The sequence below is a fragment of the Thamnophis sirtalis genome, unplaced genomic scaffold (assembly GCF_051295495.1).
Source record: "Thamnophis sirtalis isolate CommonGarterSnake01/CBP01778 unplaced genomic scaffold, rThaSir2_p1.2 scaffold_10, whole genome shotgun sequence".
Classification (NCBI taxonomy): Eukaryota; Metazoa; Chordata; class Lepidosauria; order Squamata; family Natricidae; genus Thamnophis; species Thamnophis sirtalis.
The window spans coordinates 25,614,320-25,641,413 of record NW_028261390.1 but is presented as its reverse complement, the minus strand read 5'-3'; the positions used below and the strand labels follow the sequence as shown (position 1 = coordinate 25,641,413).

Sequence of the window (27,094 nt, the reverse complement as noted above, 5' to 3'; positions counted from 1 at the left end):
CATGTACATGAATATCACGATATGGACTAATCACCCTTATTTATTCCAATTAATTCACTTGTGTGCGTGTGCACAGAGGGTTGAAAGAATTTTTAATATTATATTGCAGTGTTTTAATTACCACTTAGATTTAGTGCAAATTCCAATTATTTTCTTCAAGACTGTAGACATTTCCTCCTATCTCCAAAAATTCCAAATTAGCTTGTTATACTTCCTAGATGTTGTATGATTTTCCCCAAGTGAAAAAAATAGCAAGCTGATAAAACTCTTTTTTCATCATATGTTTATTTACTTTATGCTCTTTACCTTGGGCTTATTTTTCATTAAACTGAATATTATTGATGCGTGTTTCTGAATTACAGCTTTTAGTATTTTCTTATTATAATTTTCTAATAACTAGTAACTAGAAGAAATATGTGAAGTTCATTCTCAAGGTAAGGGTCAGCCCATCTTAAGTATTAAAAAAAGGAATACTAAAAGATATTGCCCATTATGAAATGAAGATAGGAATCTGCCAACAGACCTTGGTGGCTCCCCATAGATTCCAAATAGCTTTCTATGATGAGGAATATCCCATTATTTCCTGGATGACTATCAAATTTTCAGGACATTTTCCCTATTTGGTGATAGGACAGCTTTTAGTTTGACAGAGATTCTGTGAATTGTATTTTGCTGTTCATTTGTTATGAACAACCTTGAGTCTTAGGCAATAAAAAGTATATCAGAAGTATAGAAGTATATCAACAGAAACTTCTAATAGGGTTATTCTCTATGAATTTTAACTTCCTTTTTTTAGCTGTTATTAAAACTCATGATACAAAGAAGTTGTTTTCATCCATATGGAATCATCCAAAATGCACCTTGAGTTAGTGATCCAATGTTTTATTCTGCTTATCAAAGGAAAAAAGATTCTATGTACCAATCTTCTAATCATGTGAAATTTCCTGTCCCTTTGCTTGCTGCCCCTTTTCTAATCCCAAAAGCCCCCATGTTCCAAGTATCATCATAGTGGAGCAACACCGCTCTATTGATTATTATGTCTTTTTGCAATTTTTTCTACAATATCTCAATGTTTTACAATAAGTATTCTAGATCTGGTTAAACGTGTAATAAAAATTGTTTTATTTCCATTTCTACTTACCTCCAAAATATTTGCTATTTGCACAGAAGCTGCCTACTAGTTTGTTTTCATTGAGCTACCAGTTGTGTTTCCAAGATTTCTTTCTTATTCATTACCAATTACCATGAAATTAGCCCTTTTGTGTACCAACATACATCACTTTAACAATGACTAATACTGAACCATATTTGGCCTGTCAATATCCTACTTTTCCAGTTTACACATATATTTTTGGTACTTTTGATTAACGTTTTTATTCTAATTGCCTTAGGTAATTATGATGTCAGAAAGGAGAGTTTTTATTGCTCTGTTCATTTGTAGGTCATGCAGAAAAATATTCAATACTTTATTACTTTTACCTAACTTAGGCTGTTTACATTTATAAAATCCAACTGTTGCTCCAATTCATTCAAAACATGGTATCAAAAATGTTTTTCAGGGAAAATGAGGATTTTCAGGGAAATGAGGATTTTGCTGGAAATCTGAAAAATCGATTCAAAATTTGTATGTTTATCCTATCACACAAGTAGATAAATGCTTTTGTAATGTTCCATTCCACCCAAACTTTGGAATATTGCAGTACTAAATCACAGTAAGAAGACTTTTTAACATGAAAAAAAACACATTTTATTGCACTTAATTTATAAGAAAATAAAATTTCTAAGTGAATCAAATCATAGACACAATCCCTTTAAAGGTTTTTCCTCCATCCTGTCAGGTTGTTACATATCTAAAATTAACAAATTGAAATCTGATTTCTTTAAAAGAAACAGACTATAAATAAACCAAAAAAAGGAGGAAAAAAAAGATCAGCTAGGATACAGTGTTAAACCACTTTCACAGTTCAACTTGAGTTGTGGCTCTTGGAGAATGAGGCAAATCAATTTGACAATTGCATTCTTTTTTATATGACAACTTTAACAGAAAAACTGAAGCATTTTTGCTTTGTCAGTTACTCACCCAACTGTAACAGCTATTCTCAAATTCTGTAAAACACTACAACCGACCAGCAATTTTGTTTTCATTTTTGAAATATATTGTCAGTTTCGTGTCTGTTTATTCCATTCACCACAGCCCTCACAAAGAAACTTCCCCACAGAACAGGCTGCAAGAGCTTTGTTCTAAGGAATGTATTTAATTTTTGCCCAGAAAAAAAGAAGAATAAAAGAAAAAATAAAAAAGAAAATAAGCGTTGCACACACTCTCTTTACTTGCAAGCAAACTTCACTCTAAATTGTCTGAAACTTTTCCATTCACAGCCTCTTAGAGGCACAGTTGGCTCAAGTTTCAGTGGCAAAAAAGTCTCTTCTCTGTAACCAAACTAGAGCAAATTTGGAATTCAGTCTGGGACTAAAACGTCACAGCAGAAAAAAAATAAAAATATTTTTTTTTCCTTTCATTTAGCAGCATAAATAAGTTTGGCCACTGGGAATACAGTACAGGGCTGGGACAACAATCCCATAATTGAAGACCTACTTCTAGCACCAGCATCATATATTAAATCCATCTGAGAAATCTTCAAATCCAGGACAATTTGCCACCTCAGAGTAACTTATGCATTGAAGAACATAGATGGAAGCAAGAGTAAAAGAGATCAACGAAGACTAATACTGTGATTGACATTGGCAATGGTTGGCAAAAAAAAAAAGCTGTAAAACTGTACAAAACAATTCACAGTAAGTTTAGCTTTTCCACACATAAAGGACTCTGCTTTTCCAGATGCTGCCTTGTTTGAAAGACAATAACTGATAATGGAGATATGAATCTCCTTTCTAGAATAAGGTAGAGTAAAAGAACAGGATTAACAAGAATTGTAACAACTTCTACATCTCAACAAAGCTCAGTGATCATTGAGAGGAAAACAGAAAAGAAATAATTGCACCTGGCTTGATACAGAAAGTCACATTTTGCAAAGCTGGCCCTTTCCAAGGTGAAGTCTTTGATGTAAAGAGAAAAGCAAATGCCTCTTTTGTCAGTTACAGTTTTCAATTTTGTGTCTTCTCTTTTGTAGCCTGTAGGTCTTTAGGATCTGTTGCCCCAAGCCAACATCCTGCACCACCAAGGACAAGGGTTGTTTTTTTTTTTCCTTTTTGTAGAGGGAGGGAGAAAGGACAAGAACATCATTTGCATTTCTGGACAAAATAATCTTTTCAAGCTTCACTTTATATCCACATCAAAGTCCAATACCAGCAGCTTGGTTTCCTCAGTCCCATTCCGACTTCCAACTGCACACACTAGCTTTGTGTTGGAGGCTCTGATCCGCCATACAACACCTCCACTTCCTCCACTTTCCAATGTAACTAGATTTCGGATAAATTCACCCGTTTTTAAGTCCCATAATTTTACAGTCCCATCATCTGAGCTGGTAATTACAAAGTTCTTGTTGAACTGTAAACAGGTCACAGCACTCTGATGCTTGTTGGGACCTAGAGCAAATAAAAATTCAAAATTAAGTTAGCAAAAAAAGTAACATCACAGTCTACTAAACTAGCCCTTCTCTCCCCCAAGAGCAAATACTATTGCTTTTCTATAAAGAAATAATTTTCCCTTGTTCGATAGTGTCTGACTCTAGGAGGCGGTCCCTATGTCTGTTTCTTAGCAGAGGGGGGGGGGAGATTAAATGAGTTAAAATCCAAAATACAATAGGTACGTGATGGAGAAACTATGGCACGTGTGCCCGAAGTGGCATGCAGAGTCATGTTGCCTGGCATGCGCGGTGTTGCCTGTTCCTCTTCCAAGTTTCTGGTGTGCATGAGCAGATCAGCTGGCCTTTGTGTGTGCGGCAGTGCCGGAAACTAGAAGAGCTGGTCTTCTGTTTTCCGGTGAGAGCATGCGCGCTGGCCAGCTCATCATCACACGCGCATGCACGCAAGTAACCGTAATACTAGCTGCTTGACGCACATGCAGGAAATCGGAAGTTCATTTTTTGGTGCGCGCATGACCCCTGGACAGCTTCTCTTCTGGGTTGCAAGCCAGATGAGTGCGCACGCTCCCTTTTCAGCACTCAGTGTCGAAAAGGTTCGCCATCACTGCAATAGGTGGAGGAGGGTTCTTTCTCCTAGTCCTCCAGCATGGAATGCCATCAGAGATCCAGGCCAAACTGCAGACCCAGGTTTGGAGACAACCAGTGCAGCTTGGGAAAGGGGGTATTTACTTACTAGATGTGATGCAAAAACTTTTTCCTCATATAATTATAATTTATTAAAATAATAATTTACTAATACTAATGTTATAATACTTACATTGGTTTTACATTTAACTACTTTCTTTGGTTAAAATTTGGAGATTTTGGTTTTAAAAAAGGCAAAAATAATTTATTGCTGATACATTTAACTTTAGATTTTTCTCTGTATTAGGATACTGGGATTATTTTAGACTGGTGAAATGTGGATCTGTCAATAGAGTGGACATATGAATGTGTATTTGAAGATAAGATTTTATTTGGAATATTGTGCATTGGAGTTTATCTTTTGTAAAGAGGTGGTTCCTCTTTGTCAAGTTAAGCTTGTTTTTTATATTTTGTTTATATTATGTATGTTGGGACAATTTCATGACTTTTAAATGGGTTAAGAGGTGAATTGTGGAATGTTCAGTTTTATATATGCTAATTAAGATTAAAGCTTTGAATGGATATTTTTGTTGGTAACTGGATTGAAGATGTTACTTATCTGATTTGCTATTAAGAAATGGATAATGGGATGAAGAGTTTTACATTTGTTAGCAAGGAGGAGGTAAAGAGACTAGACAATTATTTATATTTGCCATAAAGCAGGAGTTGTTTTCTTAGGGGAAGGAATGGGTTTTTTTAATATTTATTTTTCTTGCAATTCTCTCCCCCCTCCCTCTAGCTTCTATTATCTTTAATTGTTTTATTCAAAGCTTTAATAAAATTATTTGGGGAAAAATACAGCACAGGTTTTGTTTTGGTCTTATTCTATAAGAAACCCACACCGGAATGAATACAATTAAAGGTACCAAAGGTACTTTCCTTGTAAATTTTATTATTTTAAAAAATCAGTTCCAGTAGTAGTAGTAGTAGTAGTAGTAGTAGTAGTAGTAGTAGTAGTAGTAGTAGTAGTAGTAGTAGTAGTAGTTGTAGTTGCAGATTTTATTTATGAGAGAAAATAGAAAAATTCAAAAAACTAAAATACGTCTCAGATTATTTTTCTCACAGAATGCTTCAGTATAGATATAGTATAGTTCAGTTGTTTTAATTGAGAAGCCAACATTTTTTCAGTTTTTTTCCTATTCCCAAAATCTGCTTAAAACTCTTGAATTAACATTCAATTTCAGAGTCATACAAATAACCAAGCATCAGGTTGGCAGACCTAAAACTACTATATAATTCTGTGGTAGGAATTCTTACATAAATATTTGCAGTTTCTTTAACCTTGCTTTCCAAATTACATAATAAGATTTTCCTTCCATGAAGCATCTACCCTTATAAGATCTTTGAAAGCACCCAACAAAACCCTTGGGTTTTTTTGACTAATTGAAGAAAAATATCTCAAACATCAAAATCCACCTTGACAATTTAAGAGTGAAGCATTAAAATACCACCTTAAGCAAATTGAACATTTATTTCTAAACCATTTATAATGTATCTGGAGCATGATCAAATATTGTTACCAGAAACAGTGCAAAAAAACATAGTATGGATTCACATAAACAGTACCTTTGAACCAATCTTTTTAAAATTATATATAGTTCACAAATATGCAATATAGTCATGCATACATGTATATAGATTAGCACTAAAACAATTTTATGACTTAGTTACACAAGGCTGTGAAATCTTACCTTGTAACGTCTGTAAACACTGTCCTGTTTTGATATCCCAGATTTTGACGGTAGAATCTGCATTTCCAGACACAAGAATGTTGTCTTTGAGTTCCATTCCACTTGTTAATGACTGGTGACCTGTTAATGTGTGAATGCAATTTCCTGTTTCCACATCCCAAACTCGGATTGAAGTGTCAAGAGATCCACTCACCACATGGATACCATCAAACTATGAGAAAAGAAGTTTACATATATCAACATATTTATATTAAATTGTGATTACTCCTAGTTGCCTAATTATATTCACAGTTTTTTAATCTCTTCAAAATGTAAATTGATACAAATCTATGAATACATATTAAGAGAACATATGCTATCATAAATTTACCAAAATTATCCATTTTTTGTTAAGGATAAACTCTTTGCTTCAGGAAGCTACTTCCTACTCATTTGGAACAAGAAGTCAGTTTTTGACACGGAGTAACTTTTTATTTTAAAAATGGTTCGGAGCATATGTGCCTCTATAATTTATAGGAGAAGTGCAACCTGGAACAATCTTATCATAGTGAAAGTTATTCTCATATATTTAAGTTTAATATGATTTAGACAAGATGCAAGATTTATTTTCTAATATCTACTAACAGACTGAAAACCATTTTTTAAAAACAAGCTTTATAAATGTGTAAGATACTTTGTTTGTAGAATAATAAATGTGTAAATCCAGCTTTTGGGAAGGACAAAAATCTTTTTAATTTGGTTTTAAAGTACATATTTAAATATTTATTTGCAAATGTATTTTTTAATGGTAAAGGAACCATCAAATTATTAAGCAATCTTCAAATTATTAGACATTCTTGAAAGGCTACAATTTCTTCATAGCTATATGTCATAGTTAAATTTAACATTTTATATTTTGATTGATTGAGTGGGTTGGATGCAGACTGTCAGATTTAAACTAAATCCACGCAAATTACTGGGATAGGCTAGTCATGACTAAATGTTTTGATGATTTTAGTCAGACTACTAAAAAGTATAACAAAATATCTAAGGATGTTTTCTCTGACAGAAAGAGGGAACTTTTTAAGTAAAAGTACACCTTGTTAAAATTTCTCCATTGCAATTCTTTCAGGGTATGGAATGTTGACACTTTGACATAAATATAACTTATTGTCCATAAGAAATATAGAATAACTGTTAAAACTCTAAAACATGTATCTCTAAACTCTAAATTCTAAATGTATAATGGAGAATTTTAAATTGTGTTGACCTTTATTTCAGCTAATCATTGTCAGTTTTAGTTAACTATAGTTGAGAATATAGTCTGTGTTTTATAATTAGTAACCCATATCGGCTAGCTTTTTTTTTAAAAAAAAAAGAACAAGTGCTTCCAATTTGAATGGTTTTTGAAATCCAAATATAACAGGAATGAAAGAAAATACACGTTAATGTGGCCTGTACTGTAGTATGCCTTTCAGATATAGAATTACAGGTGAGCAAAATTCAAGTGTTTCACTATTGCATAAGACAGTTTATTTCTTTCCTCTCTGCAGGGTATCAATTTTGAGTAACTTGAAAAAAAGCATTTAAAAGTTATTGAGAAGAAATATAACCCCTTATTTTTAGTCTCCATTGCAAAAGGAGAGGAGTGAGACAAAACACCGAAAATTAACCATTTCAATAGTATGATGAACTAAGTTGGAAAATGGAAACTATGCATTGCATGTAGACCTTGAGTGCCTAAACCTGACATATATGAATTAATGTACTGGATGAATGTGTATGACAGAATACCAGGTAGCTTGCCACCTTTTGGAATTGTCCTAATACTAATCTATTTCACATATTTTATTATTCTACAGGCCTTTTTTCTTAACTTTTAAAGTCACTTATAGTTGTCAAAAGCTATATGTGGCAATGAATATGTGATTCTAATTTGTATTATAAATGAAAAACATGTTTATTTTATTATCAAATCCTTTCAGACATACTAAGATTAAATGCTGCTTCAAACCCTGCAAGATACACTGTCATTACATAGTGGACTTTATATCTAATTTCTATCAGACAGAATCTAATAATTGTTACAGAATTTAACAGTTACTTGTGCCAGCAGCTGCACACTTCTTCATTTACTAATGATACACATGCAATTCTTTGTAAGCAATCTCTTATACTTTGCACTGTATAAATTGATCCATCTCTATGCGAAAGAATAACCAGATTCAAATCTAGCACTGAAATGTCAGTAACAAAAAGGAGGTAATAGTAAGTCTTCTTGTCCCTAGTACAACCCATTCCTGATATTGATGTGGGTAGCCTTAAGCAAGCAAACAAGATTTTATTCCCAAATACCTTAGCTATGTTCCATTAAGGGATTCAGTTTTCTTATAAATTACAGTACAGATTTGTACAAGTTAATTAGCTCAATATAATAATGGCAATGTCATATCTAATAACTGTTTTGTGATACTTCTATTGCCAATATTATAGTCACTGATATGTTCTACATTTCACTACCCTGAAATCTCACACCTTTCAAAATTTTGTTCCACAGATGGGTGTGCAAATATATGAATATGTACATGAAAGATTTCTGTTCACAGAAACAGAGCAGTTTCCAATTTCAATACAAATACAATAGCAAAGTTGGAAGGGACCTTGGAGGTCTTCCAGTTTGCTCGGAGGTATCTAGTATTAGGTTATGGTCTACTTTATCAAAAGCCTTACTGAAGTCCAAGTAAACTATATTGATGGCATTCCTCTGGTTCACTAATTTTGTCACTTTGTCAAAGAACGCAATAAGATTAGTCTGGCATGATCTGTTTTTGACAAACCCATGTTGGCTTTTGGCTATTATTTTGTTTACTTCTAGGTGTTCGCTAATGCGTTGCTTGATTATCTTTTCCAGGATCTTTCCTGGTATTGAGGTCAGGCTGATAGGTCTATAGTTTCTGGATCTATTATTTTTTTCCTTTTTTGAAGATGGGAACCACATCAGCTCTTTTCCAGTCCTCTGGCAGTTCCCTGTTGCTATAGGATCTCTGAAAGATATTGTTCAGTGGTTCTGAGATCTCGTCTGCTAGTTCCTTCAGAACCCTGGGGTGTAATCCGTCGGGTCCTGGTGATTTGAACTCGTCTAGGGTAGACAAGTGCTCACTTACCATTTTCTTCCCTATTTCAATTTGTGTTCCTAATCTGATTTTTGTGGTGGTTTTTGATAGGTTGGACTGTTTTATCCCTTTGTGTAAAGACGGATGCAGAAAATGAGTTAAATAGTTCTGCTTTCTCCCTGTTGCTTGTCACCTTCTTGCCACTTTCTCCCAGCAATGGACCAATTGTTTCCTTAACTTTTTTCTTGTTTTTAACATGTTGAAAGAAGCTTTTTTTGTTATTTTTTACTTTTGTGGCAAGCCTTTCTTCATTGTGAGCCTTAGCTTTCCTTACTTCGTCTATGATGAATATATATGAGAGATGTTCTGTTATTAAACTTGTTTTCAATGAACCTCAATCAGTGGTTATGTATAGCATGCCATGACACAAGTATAATTGTCAAAAAAAGAATGTGACTTCAAGAGCTATAAATCAGATTCACTAATCTCCACAATGCAATTGAAAAATAAAAAAAATATGAATCCTTGTTAAAATAATTTCATGTTTTTCTTTTTTTTTGTAGCAAGTATAGTAGACGTGGATCCAATAAATGAAATATGCAATAATCTCCATTAAACTGGTTTAAAAATTCATCTTAATGTTTAAAACATTTCCATTTGATTAAATGAAGCAAGTTACTGTATTTTTTGGAATATAAGACACACCTTTTTCCCTCAAAGAAGAGGCTGGAAATCTGGGTGCATTTTATACACTGAATACAGCATTTTTTGCCTCCTGAAACCCCGCCCCTTCACTAAAATGGCCGGGCATAACTTGTAAGAGGCTTTCAGAGAGCTCCTAGGGGCTGGGGAAGGCAGAAATGTCCCCCCGGAACACTCTACAAGCCTCCTAAGGGCTATTCATGCCCCTTTTGGGGGGGGGAATGGGCCTGTTTTCGCGAAAAACAGACAATTTTTTGGAGGTTTGCAGAGTACAAAAACTTTTTTAAAAAAATTTGCCTCCTCAAAACCTTGGTGCGTCTTATGCTCTGGTTATACTCTGAAAAATACGGTAATAAATGCAACTATATTTACACTTTCTATTTTAGAAGTAGTTATATGTTCAAGTATGTGCATGAAAAAGAAGAAAATTAAAATAAAACTGTTATAACTGGTATAATTCTTTGCAAAGCACTTTCTTTAAACACAAGTGCCACTATTTCATGTTTTTTATTAATTTATTTCTTGTAATAACAAAAATATCTGACACTCTAAGAAATGCTTTAAATGTAAATAGACATTTATTGTCATTAACAGGTACATCCTATAAGAATTATTCATTTTTTTTCAATTTAAGTATATTTAAAATTTAAGAGTCCATCTAAAATCAATTCATTAGTAACTTATTAAAAAAATCTTTCCAGATCTTTCTGCAACACAAGAGAACACCATAATAATATATAATAAACATCCCTATTCATTCCAAATGATTATTAATTGCCTGTTATTCAATTTTAAAAGATATGCTTAAATTTAGCTATTTAAGCTAAATTTAAGAAACTCACTTCAAATATATGGATGTGTAGTCAGAACACATTCCAGATTATCTGGACTGAATTCTTATAAAAGTGCTTTGTGGCACTTTTACAAGAATTCTGAGCACTCTGGCTATGCTCTGTTTTTCAATGTCATAACACAAAAGATTAGATGAATAGGGAAAAGAAGAAAAAGGAAAATATAGAATGCATAGACCAAATGATTTGACCTCTTTAGTTGCCAGTAGTGTACTGGTTGCACAGCAAATATTAGGCACCAATTAATTACTCTTGTTGAATACTGACGGCACAGTACAAAACGCTTACCTGTAATGAATAGACTCTATTAGTATGCCCTTGCAAGGTGTGTAGACAGGTTTCAGTTTCTGGATCCCAAACTTTGACCATGAAATCATAAGCTCCACTAACAACCCTCCTGCCATCATATTGTACACATCGGACTGCAGCTACATGACCCATCAGAACATGTAAACACTGGCCTGTTTCTATGTCCCAAACTCTCAGGGTGGCATCTCGAGACCCACTGACAACTCTAGGAAGTGGAAAAATAAAAACAATGTGGCTGTTTTAGCAGTATTTAGTCCAGACTAAATCCAGGGTTGTATGTTTAAGCAGACACTTAAATCGACCCAACTTATAGATGATTAAAAAATATTTCACTGAACTATTACAATCAGATTTTTAGTCTGAAAAAGAAAATATATTTGCAATAAATTCTGGATTTCAGAAATAAATTGTCTTGATCAGGAGATATGGAATTTAGCAATGAATTAAAATATAAAGTTTGAGATTAAGACTCTTAAAATGTGTCCTCTAAACATCTTTATACAAGTAGTTCTTGATTTACAACCAAAAGTGAGCCCAAAATATCTGTTGCTAAGCAAGACAACTGTTAAGTTAGTTTTGCTTCATTTTAGGACTTTTCTTGGTAGGATGGTTAAGTGAATTACTGCAGTTGTTAAATTAGTAATATGGTTGTTAAGTGAATCTGGCTTCCCCACCAACTTTGCTTGTCAGAAGGCCACAAAAGATGATCAAAAGGCTCCTGGGACACTGCAATTGTCATAAATAAGAACCAGATGTCATGCATCCGAATTTTGATCAAGTGACCATGGGGATGCTGCAAAGGTCGTAAGTGTGAAAAATAGTCTCTTTTTCAGTATTGCTGAAACTTCAAATGATCACTAAACAAATGGTTGTAAGTTCTATTTAATATTACATTATTTTACTTGGAACACCTGATTACAAAATATTCATCTTGAACATGATTCCAGGTTTAAACTACTTGCATGTGTCACACCTTTTAATAATGAATTGAAAGTAGCTGCTTCTGTATATTGATCTGACTTATATTTTAAAATCTTGACTTAGAAACTATACAGTTAAAAAACCCAGCAGGAAGAGCCTTCATATTGAATAATTAAATGGAGCAGTATTCTATCACATCTTTTTGTATTCTTTTTTGCATTGTTTTTTTCCTCAGGAAACTTGATTTTTCTGAATTTGAACGTAAACTAAAGAATGCAATGTATAACGCATAATTATTTATATTTAAAAGTTGTCTAATATTTTATATTAAATATAAAACTTCAACAAACTATCTACATAAAATATAATACTTAAATGTTGAAAGTATGTTTGTTACATTCAAAACAAAGGATGTAAGATAAATGCTTACCTCTTTTCATGGAGATGCATGCAACGCACCGTTGAGGTATGCCCATATAACGTATGTATACATTCTCCAGTCTCTGCATTCCACACTTTGAGGGTCCGGTCTGTAGATCCACTGATGATTATATTGTCCCTCATCTGTGAAGACCAGACCCCACCTGTATGTCCAACAAGTGTTCTTAAACACTGAAAATAGACAATTAAATCTGGTTATCATTTAGACAAACAAAAAACAGATGAACCTATATAGATTATTATTGCACATAGTAATATTCTTCAGGCTGATATTTGAGATAGTCATGTCTCCATGTAACATGAACACAACAATTTTCTCATTGGCCTTCTTCAATTGTCTCATTATATACAAATGGATTATGGAACTCTACCAGCAAGTTAGCCAGGATACATTGAAATATATACTTGATTTGAATCTGATACAGGAGCAGCATAAAGCTGTATGTTTTTGCAACATGTGCAAGAAAGGAACAGTTTGCTTTTTCATGTTACTGCATTTTCAAATGTTGTTTTTTGCTGTCCAGGACTAATTTATGTCCCTGGATGAGAGGCTCATAAGACCCATGGGTTGCTCACCTATGGGAAGAGTTCATAATTCTAGAAGAATGAGACTAGAATTACAGTAGTTTCTATACTTATACTCAGGGACGTGCAGTCAGGGAAGGCAAGGCCTCACCACTGTCATCATGAAAAGAAAAAAAAATGTAAAAGGAAAAAGGCTGAGGTAGTTGCTGTCAGAGTCACAGTGGATGACTCTGCTTAGTGCTTAACTGCAGGAGGAGGCGAGAGAACCACATGCCTCCTTTACTCTATCTTTATGATCACTTGAGCAGAGTTAAGCAAGGGTTAAAAGGCGAAAAATTCCTTATGCAAAGGAGGCACGTGGTTCTCTCGCCTCCTGTAAAGGGCATTTTTAGAGGCTTTTTAGAGTTCTCTGGGAGCAACTAGCTCAGTCTGACCTCAGAGCTCTTGCCTGTCTCCTTTTACATTTTTTTTCTTTTCATGATGGCAGGCAAGAGCAGAGTTGAAATCCTCTCTGAAACAGCTGGAAAAGGTCTGTGTGTGGGGAGGGGGGGGAGGAATTCAAAAAGTTTGATTGCATGCAGAGCCACGTTGCCTTTTCAAACACAGACACACACACACACCTGGATAAAAGTATATAAGCCCAGCCTCACTGATTACAAGTTTGAAAAGGCAACGTGGCTCCACCTGCAATCAAAGGCTTGGATCGGAAGGCAGCAGGGGAAGGCAGAGAAGCTGCTTTCAAGCGATTGGAAAATATATCCAATCCAACTTCTGTGTTTGTGTTTGTTTGAGAGTGAGTGAGTGAGAGGGATCCAACTTCTCTGTGTGCATGTGTCTGTTTCAGAGAGGGGGGAGGGAGGGAGGGAGGGAGGAGGGGGAGGGAGAAGAAAAAGAATGAAGAAAAACTTATTTTGCAAGGGGGGAAAGTGCTGTCACTTTAAATCGGAACTGAGCATGCCTGGCTGTGGAATTCTGGGAGTTGAAGTCCACAAGTCTAAAAAAATTTGAAACCCCTGTGTCAGTGCCTCACCGCTTGTCACTGCTTATACTAAAGACTTATATTATACTACCAAGAATAAATATATGTTTGAGAATACTACTGCATCCAGATCTCTCAGGCTGACACAACAGGCAGAAACACATTTTACCAGCTGCAGCCTTACCCCTTCTTAGAAAAAATTCACTTTAAGGATGCAGTGCTCTTATGCTGAAAACATTCAAACATCCAAGCTTAAAATGAACAGACTTTTAAATGACAGTGGTTTAAATTTGGTTATCTTAGAATTTAAAAAATTAACATTAAAGTTAATAGTTTTATTAATATTATAAATCACTGTAAACTAGTAGTCATAAATACAAACAAATGTTGTTCTATACAAGGACATTAGTAAAAAAAATCACAATGCATATATGGATATGTAATCATTAAGTCAAATTATTATTTTTTTTCCCAGAATTCTAGTACATTGCTGATTAATAGACTAATGTGCATTTGTATATATATAAAAACCTCAATATTCTTGGGATGCAAATGCAGACCTAACTTCAAATCAGAATTGGCTTTGACGAAGGGTCCTGCCACCCAACAGCAACAGGTCTAGACATTAGGTTTTTTCTAACTTAAGGACTCCTTATAATTAGTATAATGTGCAGCCCATTCTCCTATGCTAGAGGAAATGTATGAAAATTGAAACTAGGTCTACATTAAATATGACTGACTCAAATTATCTCAAACATCTCTACCGAAAGAGGTTTGCAGAAGTATTCATTGTTCCCAATTGATCATTCTTCCCAATTAATAAGAACAAATAAACTCAGATGTAGAGTACTTTCCTTTCTTAGAAGCATTTCCCTTCCAAGAACAGAGAGGGTAAAGCATTAAACCATGCTAGAATTAACACTCTTCTGCGGAAAATATTAATAAATATTTGGTTAGATTACAGTTTTTTCAAGCCTCCCTTAAATAGGGATAGCCACTCAGATTGTTTTGAAATAACTTTTGTATAAACTAAGAACTTGCAAATTCCAAGAAATTAACAAGCATGTCGGAAAGCCACAATGATATAGATTTTATTTCTTTTTTTCCAAGAGGGCTTACAGCAATCTGGCAGAATCATATCCATGAGGGGTTGATATATTAATTTGAACCAATTGAGTAGATATTTTCATGCACAAATTTCATATGGATTATCTTAAATTACTAGGTAGGTAGGTGGGTAGGTAGATCTCTATAGAGATAGAACTAGAGATAAACAGGTTTTACTTGAAAATAGTTTTTAAATGTTTTGCTTGAATAATTCTAAAAGATTCATAATTTGCAACAAATTCAACATTTTGGCCAGTGACCTAATTTTAAAAACTAAGCTGTGGCTGGTACATATGGTAATTGTCCTTTGCCTTGGGCTGGAAAATATTCTGAATAGCCCTATTGTTTCTTTGGGCACTTTCTGGTACTAATTTTAGTTGTATACAACTGCTGAAAATATGAAAGGCAATTTAATTGAAATTTGAAAATGCACAGTATTTTAAATATAGTGGTTTTCAAATAGGTATTACCCAGACTGTAATAAATGAAATGGGTTAAATTCTAGTAATGCTGTATTTGGTTTGGTTTAGTAGCTTAAAAACCACCCTAAAGGTACTCTGAATTCTAGTGAACAGTGCTAAATGAATTAGCTACATCATCTTCTGAGTAGGAGACACACAAATTATTGTAAATAAACACATATTTATTTAAGTGTTATTTAAATTAAATTAAATGCCACATTCTATCTATAACATTGCATTTTTTTTCTGTTTATGGACTACAATTATGTTAAAATCATTTAGGGTGGGGGGGATGGGACAGGGTAACAAGAACTGCTAATATACTGCCAGTGACAATAATGGATTCATATAAAAGAATAGTGCATATGTAGTGCAATATGTGGTGTTAAATCTCCACTTCAACATTACAGTGATCATGTAACACTGCTCAAGAAGTAGTTTAGAGTACTTGAACTCAAATTATGGGTTATGAACCTTATATCAGCCCCAGGTATTGGGTTTTGTTCTCCATCTTGCAAGATGACCTGCTCTGTTATAAAGCAGAATACCACATTTCATATATTAATAGGAAACTCTGATTTAAAGTGGAAAGTGAAGTGAATTGGAAAGTATAGAAGATGAAATAGAACTATGCATTACAAACATCAGACTGAACTACAGGCAGCATGTTTTGCAAAGCAAGGAATATATTTTGGGTGAACTTTATTGAAAATGCAATAAATATATTTGATTTACCTTTCCTGTAACTGCTGACCAAACCTTTAATGTATTATCATCAGAACCACTGACTATCCGGTTACCACAGAACTGTAGACATGTAATTACATGATCATCATGACCTTTGAGCACCTAACAATATAAGAAAAAAACCACACATCTCAGACAAAACCAGAATTGATTTTACCATTAAAATAAAAATTGTAGTTTTTATTGTTTTTAATTAGGATATATTTCTGCTAATACAATGGAACATGTTTTTCATTTAGCTCTTGGCTGTTTAATCCAGTTTACCTATGTGAACAAGTAGCAATCAACTCATAGCAAGCTGTCATACTGCAATATATAACATGATTTATCTTTCCATGCTTCTTTCTAGTATCATTTTCCTACTATTAATTGTGACTCTATTTTCTATATCTATAGGCTGTTTCAAATGGGCAACATTACAAATCCAGCTTCGACTCTGTTGACTTTTTACTGACCTGATATATGGATTTCATTACTCACTGGATTGAGAAAGAAAAAAAAAGGCAATCCCATTGTGAAATTGGACAAAAATGTTTGGCTCAAAAAAGCAGACTTCTCTATTCACTGGTGAAATAATTTATATCATACTTTTTCCATAAAAAAATTAAAAGGCATTCACAAGCTCTATGTAAATTTCCATGATAAGTCCAGTTCTTCTCCTAGAGCAACTAATACATCTAAATATCCCAAAGATACTTTTTCAAGAAGCAACTGGACTTCCGTGTGTGTTTGTGTGTGTGTGTGTGTGTGTGTGTGTGTGTGTGTGTGTGTGTGTGTGTGTGTGTGTGTTTTGAAAGACATTTCACTTCTCATCCTAAAAGCTCCTACGGCTTAAGAAGCTTCTTGGATGAAAAGAGAAACATCTTCAAAGAAAATCAAGAAATCCAGTTGCCTCTTGAAAAAGCATCTTTGGGACAACTATGACCTGGATGACTGAGAATCTCCATAGACATAATAGATCTAAAGTTGATTAATTTGTACAGGGCTGAATTTATATGCCTGCAGATACTGCTGTGATTTAACATATATTAAAATAATGCTATTTTTCCTTTCTAATAAGCCCCAGTAACATTCCTCAAAAATTTCTGTATCTTAATCAAATATTTTGAATACAAATCTATTACATTATGACTTGTAAAAATAAATATTGAAATAAAATAATGCCTAACTGAATTGCTCTTCACTAAGATACAGCAACATAGTTTTCATTATGCACTACAATTATGGACTAATCTTGGTCTTAGAAACAAATAAATTTAACTGAAAAGGCCACAAAATTAACATCTGTAGCAATTATTTAAACAGCAGAAGATTTGGCAGTATGATTATTCTATTAGTACAATCTGGCAGTATTAAATTTACTGTGAAAAAGTTCATTTCATCTTTATGACATATTAAGGTAGGACATATACATCTTCCTAGGAGATTCTTGTAGCAATCTGTTGTGTTGTGGTTTGAAAACAACTGGAGATTTTGCTTTTCAATTTATCATTGTTAAATATTCTCCTAATTTGAATTCTTTAGTACTTAATCTGTGAGTTATCATGACCAAAATTCAAGTTCTCTAAGCTATGATTAACCATAACACTATTGGTTAAGTGGCATATATTTACAGTAATATCCACACTTGTTAATACACACTGAATTACAGCTATAGCTTGATGCCTTGGCATATTGAAGGAGCACCTTTAACTGTTTGCAAAGTTCACAAAAGGATAACACCATTGGAACTGATGATTTGTTATATTTTGCATTCTAAAATTTGTCTTATTTTTAGAAATATTTGTTTGTGTATGTGTGTCCCAAATTTGGTAAGACCCTGACAATTTCAGAAATCCTCTTAATGTAGGCTATTATTCCTGCTACGGAGCCTCTGAAAGAAAGAAAAGCCACACAGAGACCAGTAAGATATAGAGTAGCTTCCATTATTCAGAAAATGGATGTGTTCTGAGCAGTTTTACCTACTATAATTCTAACTTGAATTTCTCAATAAATAGCATTGAAAACTGAACACAGCTCACTTTTAAATTCAATTTTTGTTGACTGTGGAAAATTAACATATAAATGGAAGCATTTATACTTTTTTGTATAGGATATGCTAAATTGCATGTATGCATTAAAATGGATATAACTGCCAGCATAACAAGAATTGATAACATTGTTTTGAGCTGCAGTACTTATAACATGTGAGAGAAAAAGATAATACAAAATATTGAAGCTGAACTTTTGCAAATTATTTGAACAAAGTTAGATTCTTAAATATTAAAAATAATCAGAACAGATCAATACTAAGATGTGATTTTACTATGTTCATAATAGTCTATTCAAAGATGGTTGGTTACCTTAGGAGATTTAAGTTCACCTCGCCGCCAGTTAGTATCAATTCTATGCTGTCTGATGTAAGCACTTTTCCATGGGCTATGAATAAATCCTGGCTTTATTACTTTTCTCCTCTTGATATGTAACGGTTCATCAATTCCTATATATTTTAAACAAACCCAAAATGATGTTAGTTGCATGTTTCATTAACCTTCCTTTCCAAAATGATAAACTATTGCCAATTGTAATATACTTAGTGATGTCTCACCTGTTTGTCATGCAACTCAAAACTATTCCATCATGCATCCAATTTATCTTAAAGCCTTACACTACAACTCCTATTTATTTACTTCTGCTATCTCAAATATCTCATTTAAACTTTTTGAATTAAATATTTACTATTTTCTGTATAATAGCAGAGCTGCTGTTACTCATTTTCAAGCTTTATATATGATCTTTAAGTTCTTTGAATCTACAAACAAAAGGTTCAGCAGCTCTCAGGTGAATTATGGAATTCCAGCCTCAAATACCAGAATTTGTATTTATTGCTATGTTAGATTTAACGTAGCAAGCTAACATATATTTGGATCTTGCTGGTGAAATATAACTATTCAAAATAATGATCTTTCCATAACCAAAGGCATTTTTTCAATGAGTCTAAGAAGATAAAAATTTTAACCATACCTTCTTCTCTGCACTTTTCTCTCCATAGAAGATTGTCTTCTGCCAGAATTCTCCAGTATCGACATGTTTGTGCTGCCTGCAGCAAGTCCTTGGGATCCAGGAAAGAAAGCACATATAGAGCCAGCTACAAAAATTTTAAAAAAAAGTGGAAGTTGAAACTCATTTAATTAGGTAATTTATTGGGCTTTATATATTCACTTATATAATCAAGAAAGAGTTATTATAACCAACACAACATGCATAATGCCTGTATCTTCCCAACTTCTTTAAAATCCCAAGAAATAGCCTTGAATTTTAGAGGCTTCTACAAATGCTACTACTAATGTGAAGTCCTTGGCACTCTCTTAATGGTTTGCTTGCGGATATTTCATTATGCTGGGTAACATCAACAATATGAATGTGTATGTGGTTTGCTCCCGTATTAATAATCGGTAGCCTGCCAGTTTTGGTGAGGGTGTGGTTTTGTCCTTGGTAATTCTTTGATTAGGGTATTGTTTTCTGCTTGATTGTTTCTCTGGTGGAAATTCCAGTTTAGTGTTAGCTGTTGGAAGAAATGTGTTATGATCTTTTTGTTTCCTTCTTAGCTTTTCTATTGTCTTGTTTGAACGGTATATAAAAATGGTTTATATGGTGTCTACCTATGGCTGATTTTCCTGAATGCTAAGCTTCCAAGAATTCCATAGTGTTTTTGGATTTACATTGGTCTTAGAAGCTCACAGGCCAGCTTGCTCACAAGCCAATTTATAGTCAGCAGCTATAAACAGGAGATCCGCATTAGACATAATGCGGCTAGGTCCGGGATGACGAACCTATAGCATGCGTGCCACAGGCGGCAGAGGCTTTATAGGAGCCTGGGGAGGGCAAAAAGAGCCTCCCTCCACCCCAGAGGCTTTCTGGAGGCTTCCTGAGCTTCCCTGAAGCCTCTGGAGCACTCAAAATGACGCTCCAACCATTGGGGGAGTCGCGCATTGCATTATGGGTGTGGCATGCCTGCGCATGACCCCCCCTGCGCTCCCCCCACTTATGGCACACGAGCCAAAAAAGGTTTGCCATCATTGAGCTAGGTGGTTCTTGGGGTCTCTCTTAGCCCTAGGAAGGAGTCAATGGCAAACCACTGGGAGCCAGTTTGATCTAGTGGTTAAGGTATCAGGCTAGAAAAAGTATAGTCTCTCCTTAGGCATGAAAGCTAACTTCAGCACTCATTCTCCCCCAGTCCAACCCACCTCATAAGGTTGTTGCTGTGGAGAAAATAGGAGGATGAAGGAGTATTATGTATGTTTGCGCTGTTGAGATACAATATTTAAAAAATAATAATAAAATAATAAATGGGGAATAAAAATAAATGAATAACCCACTTCCAAAAATCTTACCAAAAAAACTGCAGGGACTTATCTGGGCAGTTGCCTTGACTTGAACACATATCTATGCACATCACACACAAAAAAATGCTCGTTTTTCCAATTGAAATTGTGATTTAGTCAATCTATGTGTGGTGAGATCAAGGAGTTTTTATTCTATTGTTTTCATTGGATGCGCTCTTCTATCAAGCACAGAGAACACCGAAGATTCTACCTTTCAAACCTAAGCTATATATATTCTCCTCCACTGGAATCATATATGGGTGTCAAATGCTTCAGAAGGCATGCAAATGGGAGATAATTGCATGTAGCAAACCTCAATTAAGAAATGACTATTTTTTTTGCATGAATGCCTATGACAACATGCCCTGCCCACCAGAGTCAGATATAAACCTCTAATAAACTGCACAGCTGGATGGAAAATAACTCAACAAAACAATTGATAAATGACGTGGCTAATGATCACAGATGCTCACAAACATCAGCACACCATAAATAATCTCAAGGAGAAACTAGAGCAATCCCTAACCACAGAATACAGAAAAATGCTGATAACCCATGTATCTCTAAGACAAACTGGGGGGGGGGAGCCTTCAAACCAAACTGTACAAACTAAATCAATGAGCAAAGACACACTTGAACCCAAATGGGTAGTCAACGTATCCAGCTGCCCACTATACAGCACAATAGCCTCCAGAAAGGTATCAACTACATAACATAGACACTACTTATCAGTTAGAATTCTTTGCCATCTTAACAGCAGCATTAAATATCACAGGAATTCCCATAGAAATCGAAGAAAACATAAAGCAATCGACCAATCATACCACAGATCAGAAGAATATTTAAGCTAAGCCAATTCAAAGCAGAGGAGAGAACAAGCCCTCAAAAACCTAAAGAAGGACCATCCACCCAAAAAACAAAGACTAACCATTGTTATTGTGGACAGAATGCAATACATACAAAAATCCTGGAGGACAAAGAACTCTACATTTCAGCAAACACGAACCCAACACTGCACAGGCCAATTAAGAGAATCCTCAATAAATTAACCAAGAAATGTCAAATAAAAAAGAACAGTGTTGGATGAAAAGCAGTGAACTCATCCTGCCACTCTTCTATGGACATCCAAAAATACACAAGCTAACATACTTCATTGTCCAATTATATTATTGCCAGGGATCCCAACATTCTACACTGCCAAAGAACTTACAAACAAGCTTGGATTTCTTTTTTTGGGAAGTGATAGTCTCAAATCTCCCTTACTGTGCCTTCAGAAAATCAAAGATCGAAAAGTAGAAGCTCATGAAATTATGGTTACAACATCATAGTTTTTATATGTCCATAGATCAAGAACTAATAGCAGCAGCACTACTCAACACACCCAAGCTAGTCAAATACACTAAGATCAAAATGCCTGGAATCACGGACCTCATAAACTTCTGTCTAAGTACCTACTTTTATTTTGATAAACAAATATACTAACAAATCAGAGGAACACTTAAGGAATCACTACACTTAGGACTCATAGATTATAATTCAATGTCTAGAAACTATAGCAATTCCACACACATAACCACAAGTATGGATGTGATATGTAAACATACCTTCATCATAATGAAAAAGAAACAACTAGAGAAGACACACCAATCAACATCTTCAAAGTAATAAATTTCACAAGGGAAGAGGGAAATATCAACACACTAGTACTCTTGGATATTTTCATCAGAAAAGGAAACAATGGCAAATTAGAAATTTAATTCTATTGAAAAATGACTCTCACTAACCAAGTGCTCCATTACCAAGCAACAATCCAATTTCACACAAGTGAATTTGTATGTTATACAGCAACCACAGGAAACACCAGAAAAAGGAAACAAGACTGCCTATATGATATCTTCCAATAAAATGGATAACCATACAAATTTATCAAAAAGTACCTGACCACTCAACCCACTATAACCCAAGGTAACCCAAGGTATAAAATGGACAACATACCAAAAAGGGCATTGGTACTTACCTGATACGCCTCTTCTCATAGTGGGGGGGGGGGAGGAGTATCCAGAATGGTTGACCTTGTCCTCTCATGATTGGATGAGTCAGATAAGCTCTTTGGGTAGCGCCCCCTGGCCACCAGGTATTCCCCAGTTATTGGCGAAGAACTCTATCTGACTCGTTGCACCATTCACTCCAGACTCTTAATTCATTTCTTAGCTTTTAATGTTTCCAACATCAATATTTATATAACTTCATAAACAATGAACATGACTCTTAGTCATACAAACATAGTCGGGGGGGGGGCTGGATATTCCTCCCCCCACTATGAGAAGAGGCATATCAGGTAAGTACTGACGCCCTTTCTCCATAGTGAGGGAGGAGGAGTATCCAGAATGTGACGTACCAAAGCCTACAGGTCCCTAGGGAGGGAGACCCCTGATACCACATGCCCCCAACTCATACCAGTTGAGGTGTGGGCCCCGCGCTATGAACCACCTGCAACACCCTGCGGCCAAATGAGGCTTCTGCTGAGGCAAAAGAGTCCAGTTTATAGTTCTTAACAAAGTTAGAGGGGGAAGCCCACATGGCTGCCCTGCAGATTTCGGCCATGGATGTCTGTGGCCCAGGCCATGGATGTGGCTGCGCTCCGCATGGAGTGAGCTGTGATATGATTGGTGCCTGTAAGCCCTGCGATTGGTATGCAGTGGCAATGCAGGTTCGCAACCACCTGCCTATTGTGGTGGAAGTTACCTTGTTACCCAGGGACCCTGGTTGGAAGGAGACAAACAGATCTTCGGATTTCCTGTTTGGCCTGGTTCTCCTAAGCTAAATCCTCAGAGTCCTCCTTACGTCCAGAGTGTGCCACTTCTTCTCCAACGGGTGAGAAGGGTCTGGACAGAAGTTGGGCAAATCAGATCCTGGGCTCGATGGAAGCAGGGGCACACCTTGGGGGATGAAGGACGGATCCAGTCATAACCCCACCCTGTCTTGGTGGAAGACACAGAGATCCTCCCTGGTGGACAGAGCTTGCAGCTCGGATATTCGCCTGGCGGAGGTGATGGCCACCAGGAAAGCCACCTTAAGAGTCAGGAACTTAAGGGAAGCTGTTCGTAAAGGCTCAAACGGAGCGCCTGTTGGAACGTCCCCTACCCTGTTTTAAGATGAAGTGAAGGAAGCTAAGGCTCACAATAAAGAAAGGCCTGCCACAAAGATAAAGAAAAAAAAATACAAAAAGGGGCATCTTCCAACATGTTAAAAACAAGAAAGGATTAAGGAAACAATTGGTCCATTGCTGGGAGAAAGTGGCCAGAAGGTGATAAGCAGCAGGGGTAACGCAGAACTATTTAACTCATGTTTGGCATCTGTCTTTACACAAAGGATAAAACAGTCCAACCTGTCAAAAACAGCACCACAAAAATCAGATTAGGAACCCAAGTTGAGATAGGGAAGAAAATGATAAATGAGCACCTGTCTACCTTAGACAAGATCCAATTCCCAGGACTGGATGAATTACACCCAGGGATCTGAAGGAACTGGCAGATGAGATCTCCAAACAACTGAACTATATCTTTCAGAGATCCTGCAGTACCAGGGAACTACCACAGGATTGCTGATGTGGTTCCCATCTTCAGAAAAGGGAGAAAACAGATCAAAAGCCAAAGCCAACATGGGTTTGTCAAAAACAGATCATGTCAGTCTAACCTTATTGCATTCTTAGATAAAGTGACAAAACTAGTGGACCAGAGGAATGCCATCGATATAGTTTACTTGGACTTCAGTAAGGCATTTGACAAGGTAGACCATAACCTACTACTAGATAAAGTAGAAGAATGTGGGTTAGACAGCATCACACCAGATGGCTTTGTAACTGGTTGACCACTGCACTCAACGTGTAGTCCTCGATGGAACTGCCTCTTCATGGAGGGAAGTATGCAGGGGAGTACCACAAGGCTCTGTGTTGGGCCCAGTACTCTTCAACATCTTCATCAGTGATTTGGATGAGGGTGTTAGGTATGTAAGCAAACAGTTGGGTTAGCAATATATATGCCATGATAGTAGTACTGTTTCTTTAAGTATTGCTGCAAATGTGGTTGGATGCTGTTACCACAGGTGGCCCTAAGAAGGAGCCAGAATGACTGTTAGCTCTCTTTTTGTTAAATGCTGATCGGTGGGGGGACTCATCAAATTTGCAGATGACCCCAAGCTGGCAGGAATAGCCAACACTCCAGAATACAGGCTAAAGATACCAAAGGATCTTGATACACTTGAACATTGGGCACTATCTAATAAAATGAAATTCAATGAAGTAAGGTTCTACATTTAGGCAACAAAAATGAAATGCACAGGTACAGTATACCTTGGTCCACAGTAGTAACTGTGAAAGGGATCTTGGAGACCTAGTGGACAACCCTTTAATATGAGCCAGCAGTGTGCAGCAGCTGCCAAAAAGACCAACACAGTTTTAGGCTGCATAAACAGAGGAATAGAATCAAGATCACGTGAAGTGTTAATACCACTTTATAAGGCCTTGGTAAGGCCACACTTGGAATTCTGCATTCAGTTTTGGTCACCATGATGTAGAAAGGATGTGGAGATGCTAGAAAGAGTGCAGAGGCAAGCAACAAAGGGGATTAGGGGACTGGAGGCTAAAGCCTATGAAGAACGGTTGCAGGAACTGGGTATGTCTAGTTTAATGAAAGGAAGGACTAGGGGGGACGTGATAGCAGTGTTCCAATATCTCAATGGTTGCCACAAAGAAGAGGCAGTCCAACTATTCTCCAAGGCACCTGAGTGCAGAACAAGAAGCAATGTGTGGAAACTAATCAAGGAGAGAAACAACATAGAATTGAGGAGAAATTTCCTGACAGTTAGAACAATTAATCAGTGGAACAACTTGCCTCCAGAAGTTGTGAATGCCCCAACACTGGGAGTCTTTAAGATGTTGGATAGCCATTTGTCTGAAATGGTATAGGATTTCCTGCCTAGGCAGGGGGTTGGGCTAGAAGACCTCCAAGGTCCCTACCAAGTCTGCTATTGTATTGTATAGTATTGTATTATATTGTATTTTGCTCTTTGCCTAGTCGCCCCCACCCTTGGATGGGCCTTCAGGGGTAATTTCTAACCTGATGGGCCTCCAGTGGAGCAGCAGGCCTTAGCAGCGAGGACTTGATTCCTGCTTGTGTCCACCCAGCTGCAGGGGGCTGCCATTTTGGGCCACGTGGGGCCTCTCCTCCCCCTTCTTCCCAAATGGCTCTGTGGGGCAAATACCATAGCCCCGCCCTCAGGACTTAGCAACAAAGAAACAAAAAACAGCTTGTGCTACTAAGAGCTGCCATAGCTGAGAGCCTTCTCGCCCCTCCCCTCTCTTTCTCTTACTTAAAGGAGAAGTGTTCTTAAAGGAGATTGCTACTCAGCAATCAGAAAGGGACAGAATAGGGCTTGCATAAATCGTGATAGCAAGGTTGCTGGAACACCGGATGACAAAGCCGAAGGGAATCCTCCCCTGGAGGGAAGGGACCTTGCTGCCTGAAGAGAAAACTAGTAATCTTTCCTCAGTTTCCGGGGGTGGGGGTGGTTCTTCCTGCTGCCGGTCTTGTGGCAGCTGCCTCTGCCTTTCCTACTTGGAGGTAGGCTTGGGGTGGAGAATTGATCCACAGCCTGCCTCTTTAACCCCCCCTTGATGGAGATATGCCTCCTTTTGGCCTTTGCCTGCCTCCCCCGCCCTTGGCTAATGCCTCTGCAATGGTCTCTAACCTTTTTAAGGGCTCCTCGGAACCTCCAATGTTGTTGCTGCAGGGTTCGGCTTCTGACGGCCTCCTCTGAGCTGCTGGGGGCCGCCATCTGGATCATGTGGTTTCAAGATTGCCCCAGGCTCCAAATTCAAAAAGCTGCTCTTTGCTGGAGCACATGAAAATGGCTTGTGCCTTTGCAGGCTGCCCTGTGGTTGCCGCTGGGGGCTCTCGCACTCGCCCCCCCTGCCTCCCGTAGCTCTTTCTGAGCCTCTCCCGCTCTCACCTTGTTCTCTGGTGATCGCTGCCAGCGCAAGCCCTCCAGGGCGTTTTAACAAGCCGTGGTTCGTGGCTCAACTCCTGAGGGGAGCAGGGGAGCGCTCCTGCGTCTGTGAACCTCTGCGGCAAGGGCTTGCCTCCAGGAGGCTTGTGCCCTCTCCTCCTGCTTGCCCGACAAAGGTCCTCACTGAGTGACTCCAGTCTCACTCAGTGGCCAGGGCAGTATGCCGCCCCCGGGGGCTTGTGGCAGTCCAGTCCTTGCAGGAGGAGGCTGTGCGCGATGTAGGGAGGCAAGATTCGCCAGGTCCAAGCTTATTTTCCTTAATCCCTTGTAAATTATTGGAGATCCAGAATGGTGCACCTTTCCAGTGAGTTGGATGAGTCAATAACTGGGGAATACCTGATGGCCAGGGGGCATTGCCCAAAGAGCTTATCTGACTCATCCAATCATGAGAGGACAAGGTCAACCCATTCTGGATACTCCTCCTCCCTCACTATGAGAAGAGGCGTATCAGGTAAGTACCAATGCCCTTTTTGGTATGTTGTCCATTTTATACCTTGGGTTACCTTGGGTTATAGTGGGTTGAGTGGTCAGGTACTTTTTGATAAATCTTCCATTTTATTGGAAGATATCATATAGGCAGTCTTGTTTCCTCACTATGGAGAAATATCT

The 27,094-nt window shown here is 36.8% G+C and overlaps 1 protein-coding gene across 4 annotated transcripts in view; it reads right to left on the bottom strand.

Annotated features, from left to right (window-relative positions):
• Positions 1-1,428: 1,428 nt before the first annotated feature.
• FBXW7 (F-box and WD repeat domain containing 7) overlaps positions 1,429-27,094 on the bottom strand; it is a 131,764-nt gene continuing 106,098 nt past the window's right edge. For all 4 annotated transcript variants that reach the window (XM_087724311.1, XM_087724312.1, XM_087724314.1 and 1 more), the window contains 7 exons: positions 19,059-19,182; positions 18,398-18,534; positions 16,044-16,157; positions 12,226-12,407; positions 10,854-11,079; positions 5,921-6,131; positions 1,429-3,546 (listed from right to left, as the gene is read on the bottom strand). In XM_087724311.1, coding sequence (XP_087580437.1) covers positions 3,278-3,546; positions 5,921-6,131; positions 10,854-11,079; positions 12,226-12,407; positions 16,044-16,157; positions 18,398-18,534; positions 19,059-19,182 — 1,263 coding nt within the window. In that variant the 3' untranslated portion in view covers positions 1,429-3,277. The remainder of the gene's footprint in view (positions 3,547-5,920; positions 6,132-10,853; positions 11,080-12,225; positions 12,408-16,043; positions 16,158-18,397; positions 18,535-19,058; positions 19,183-27,094) is intronic.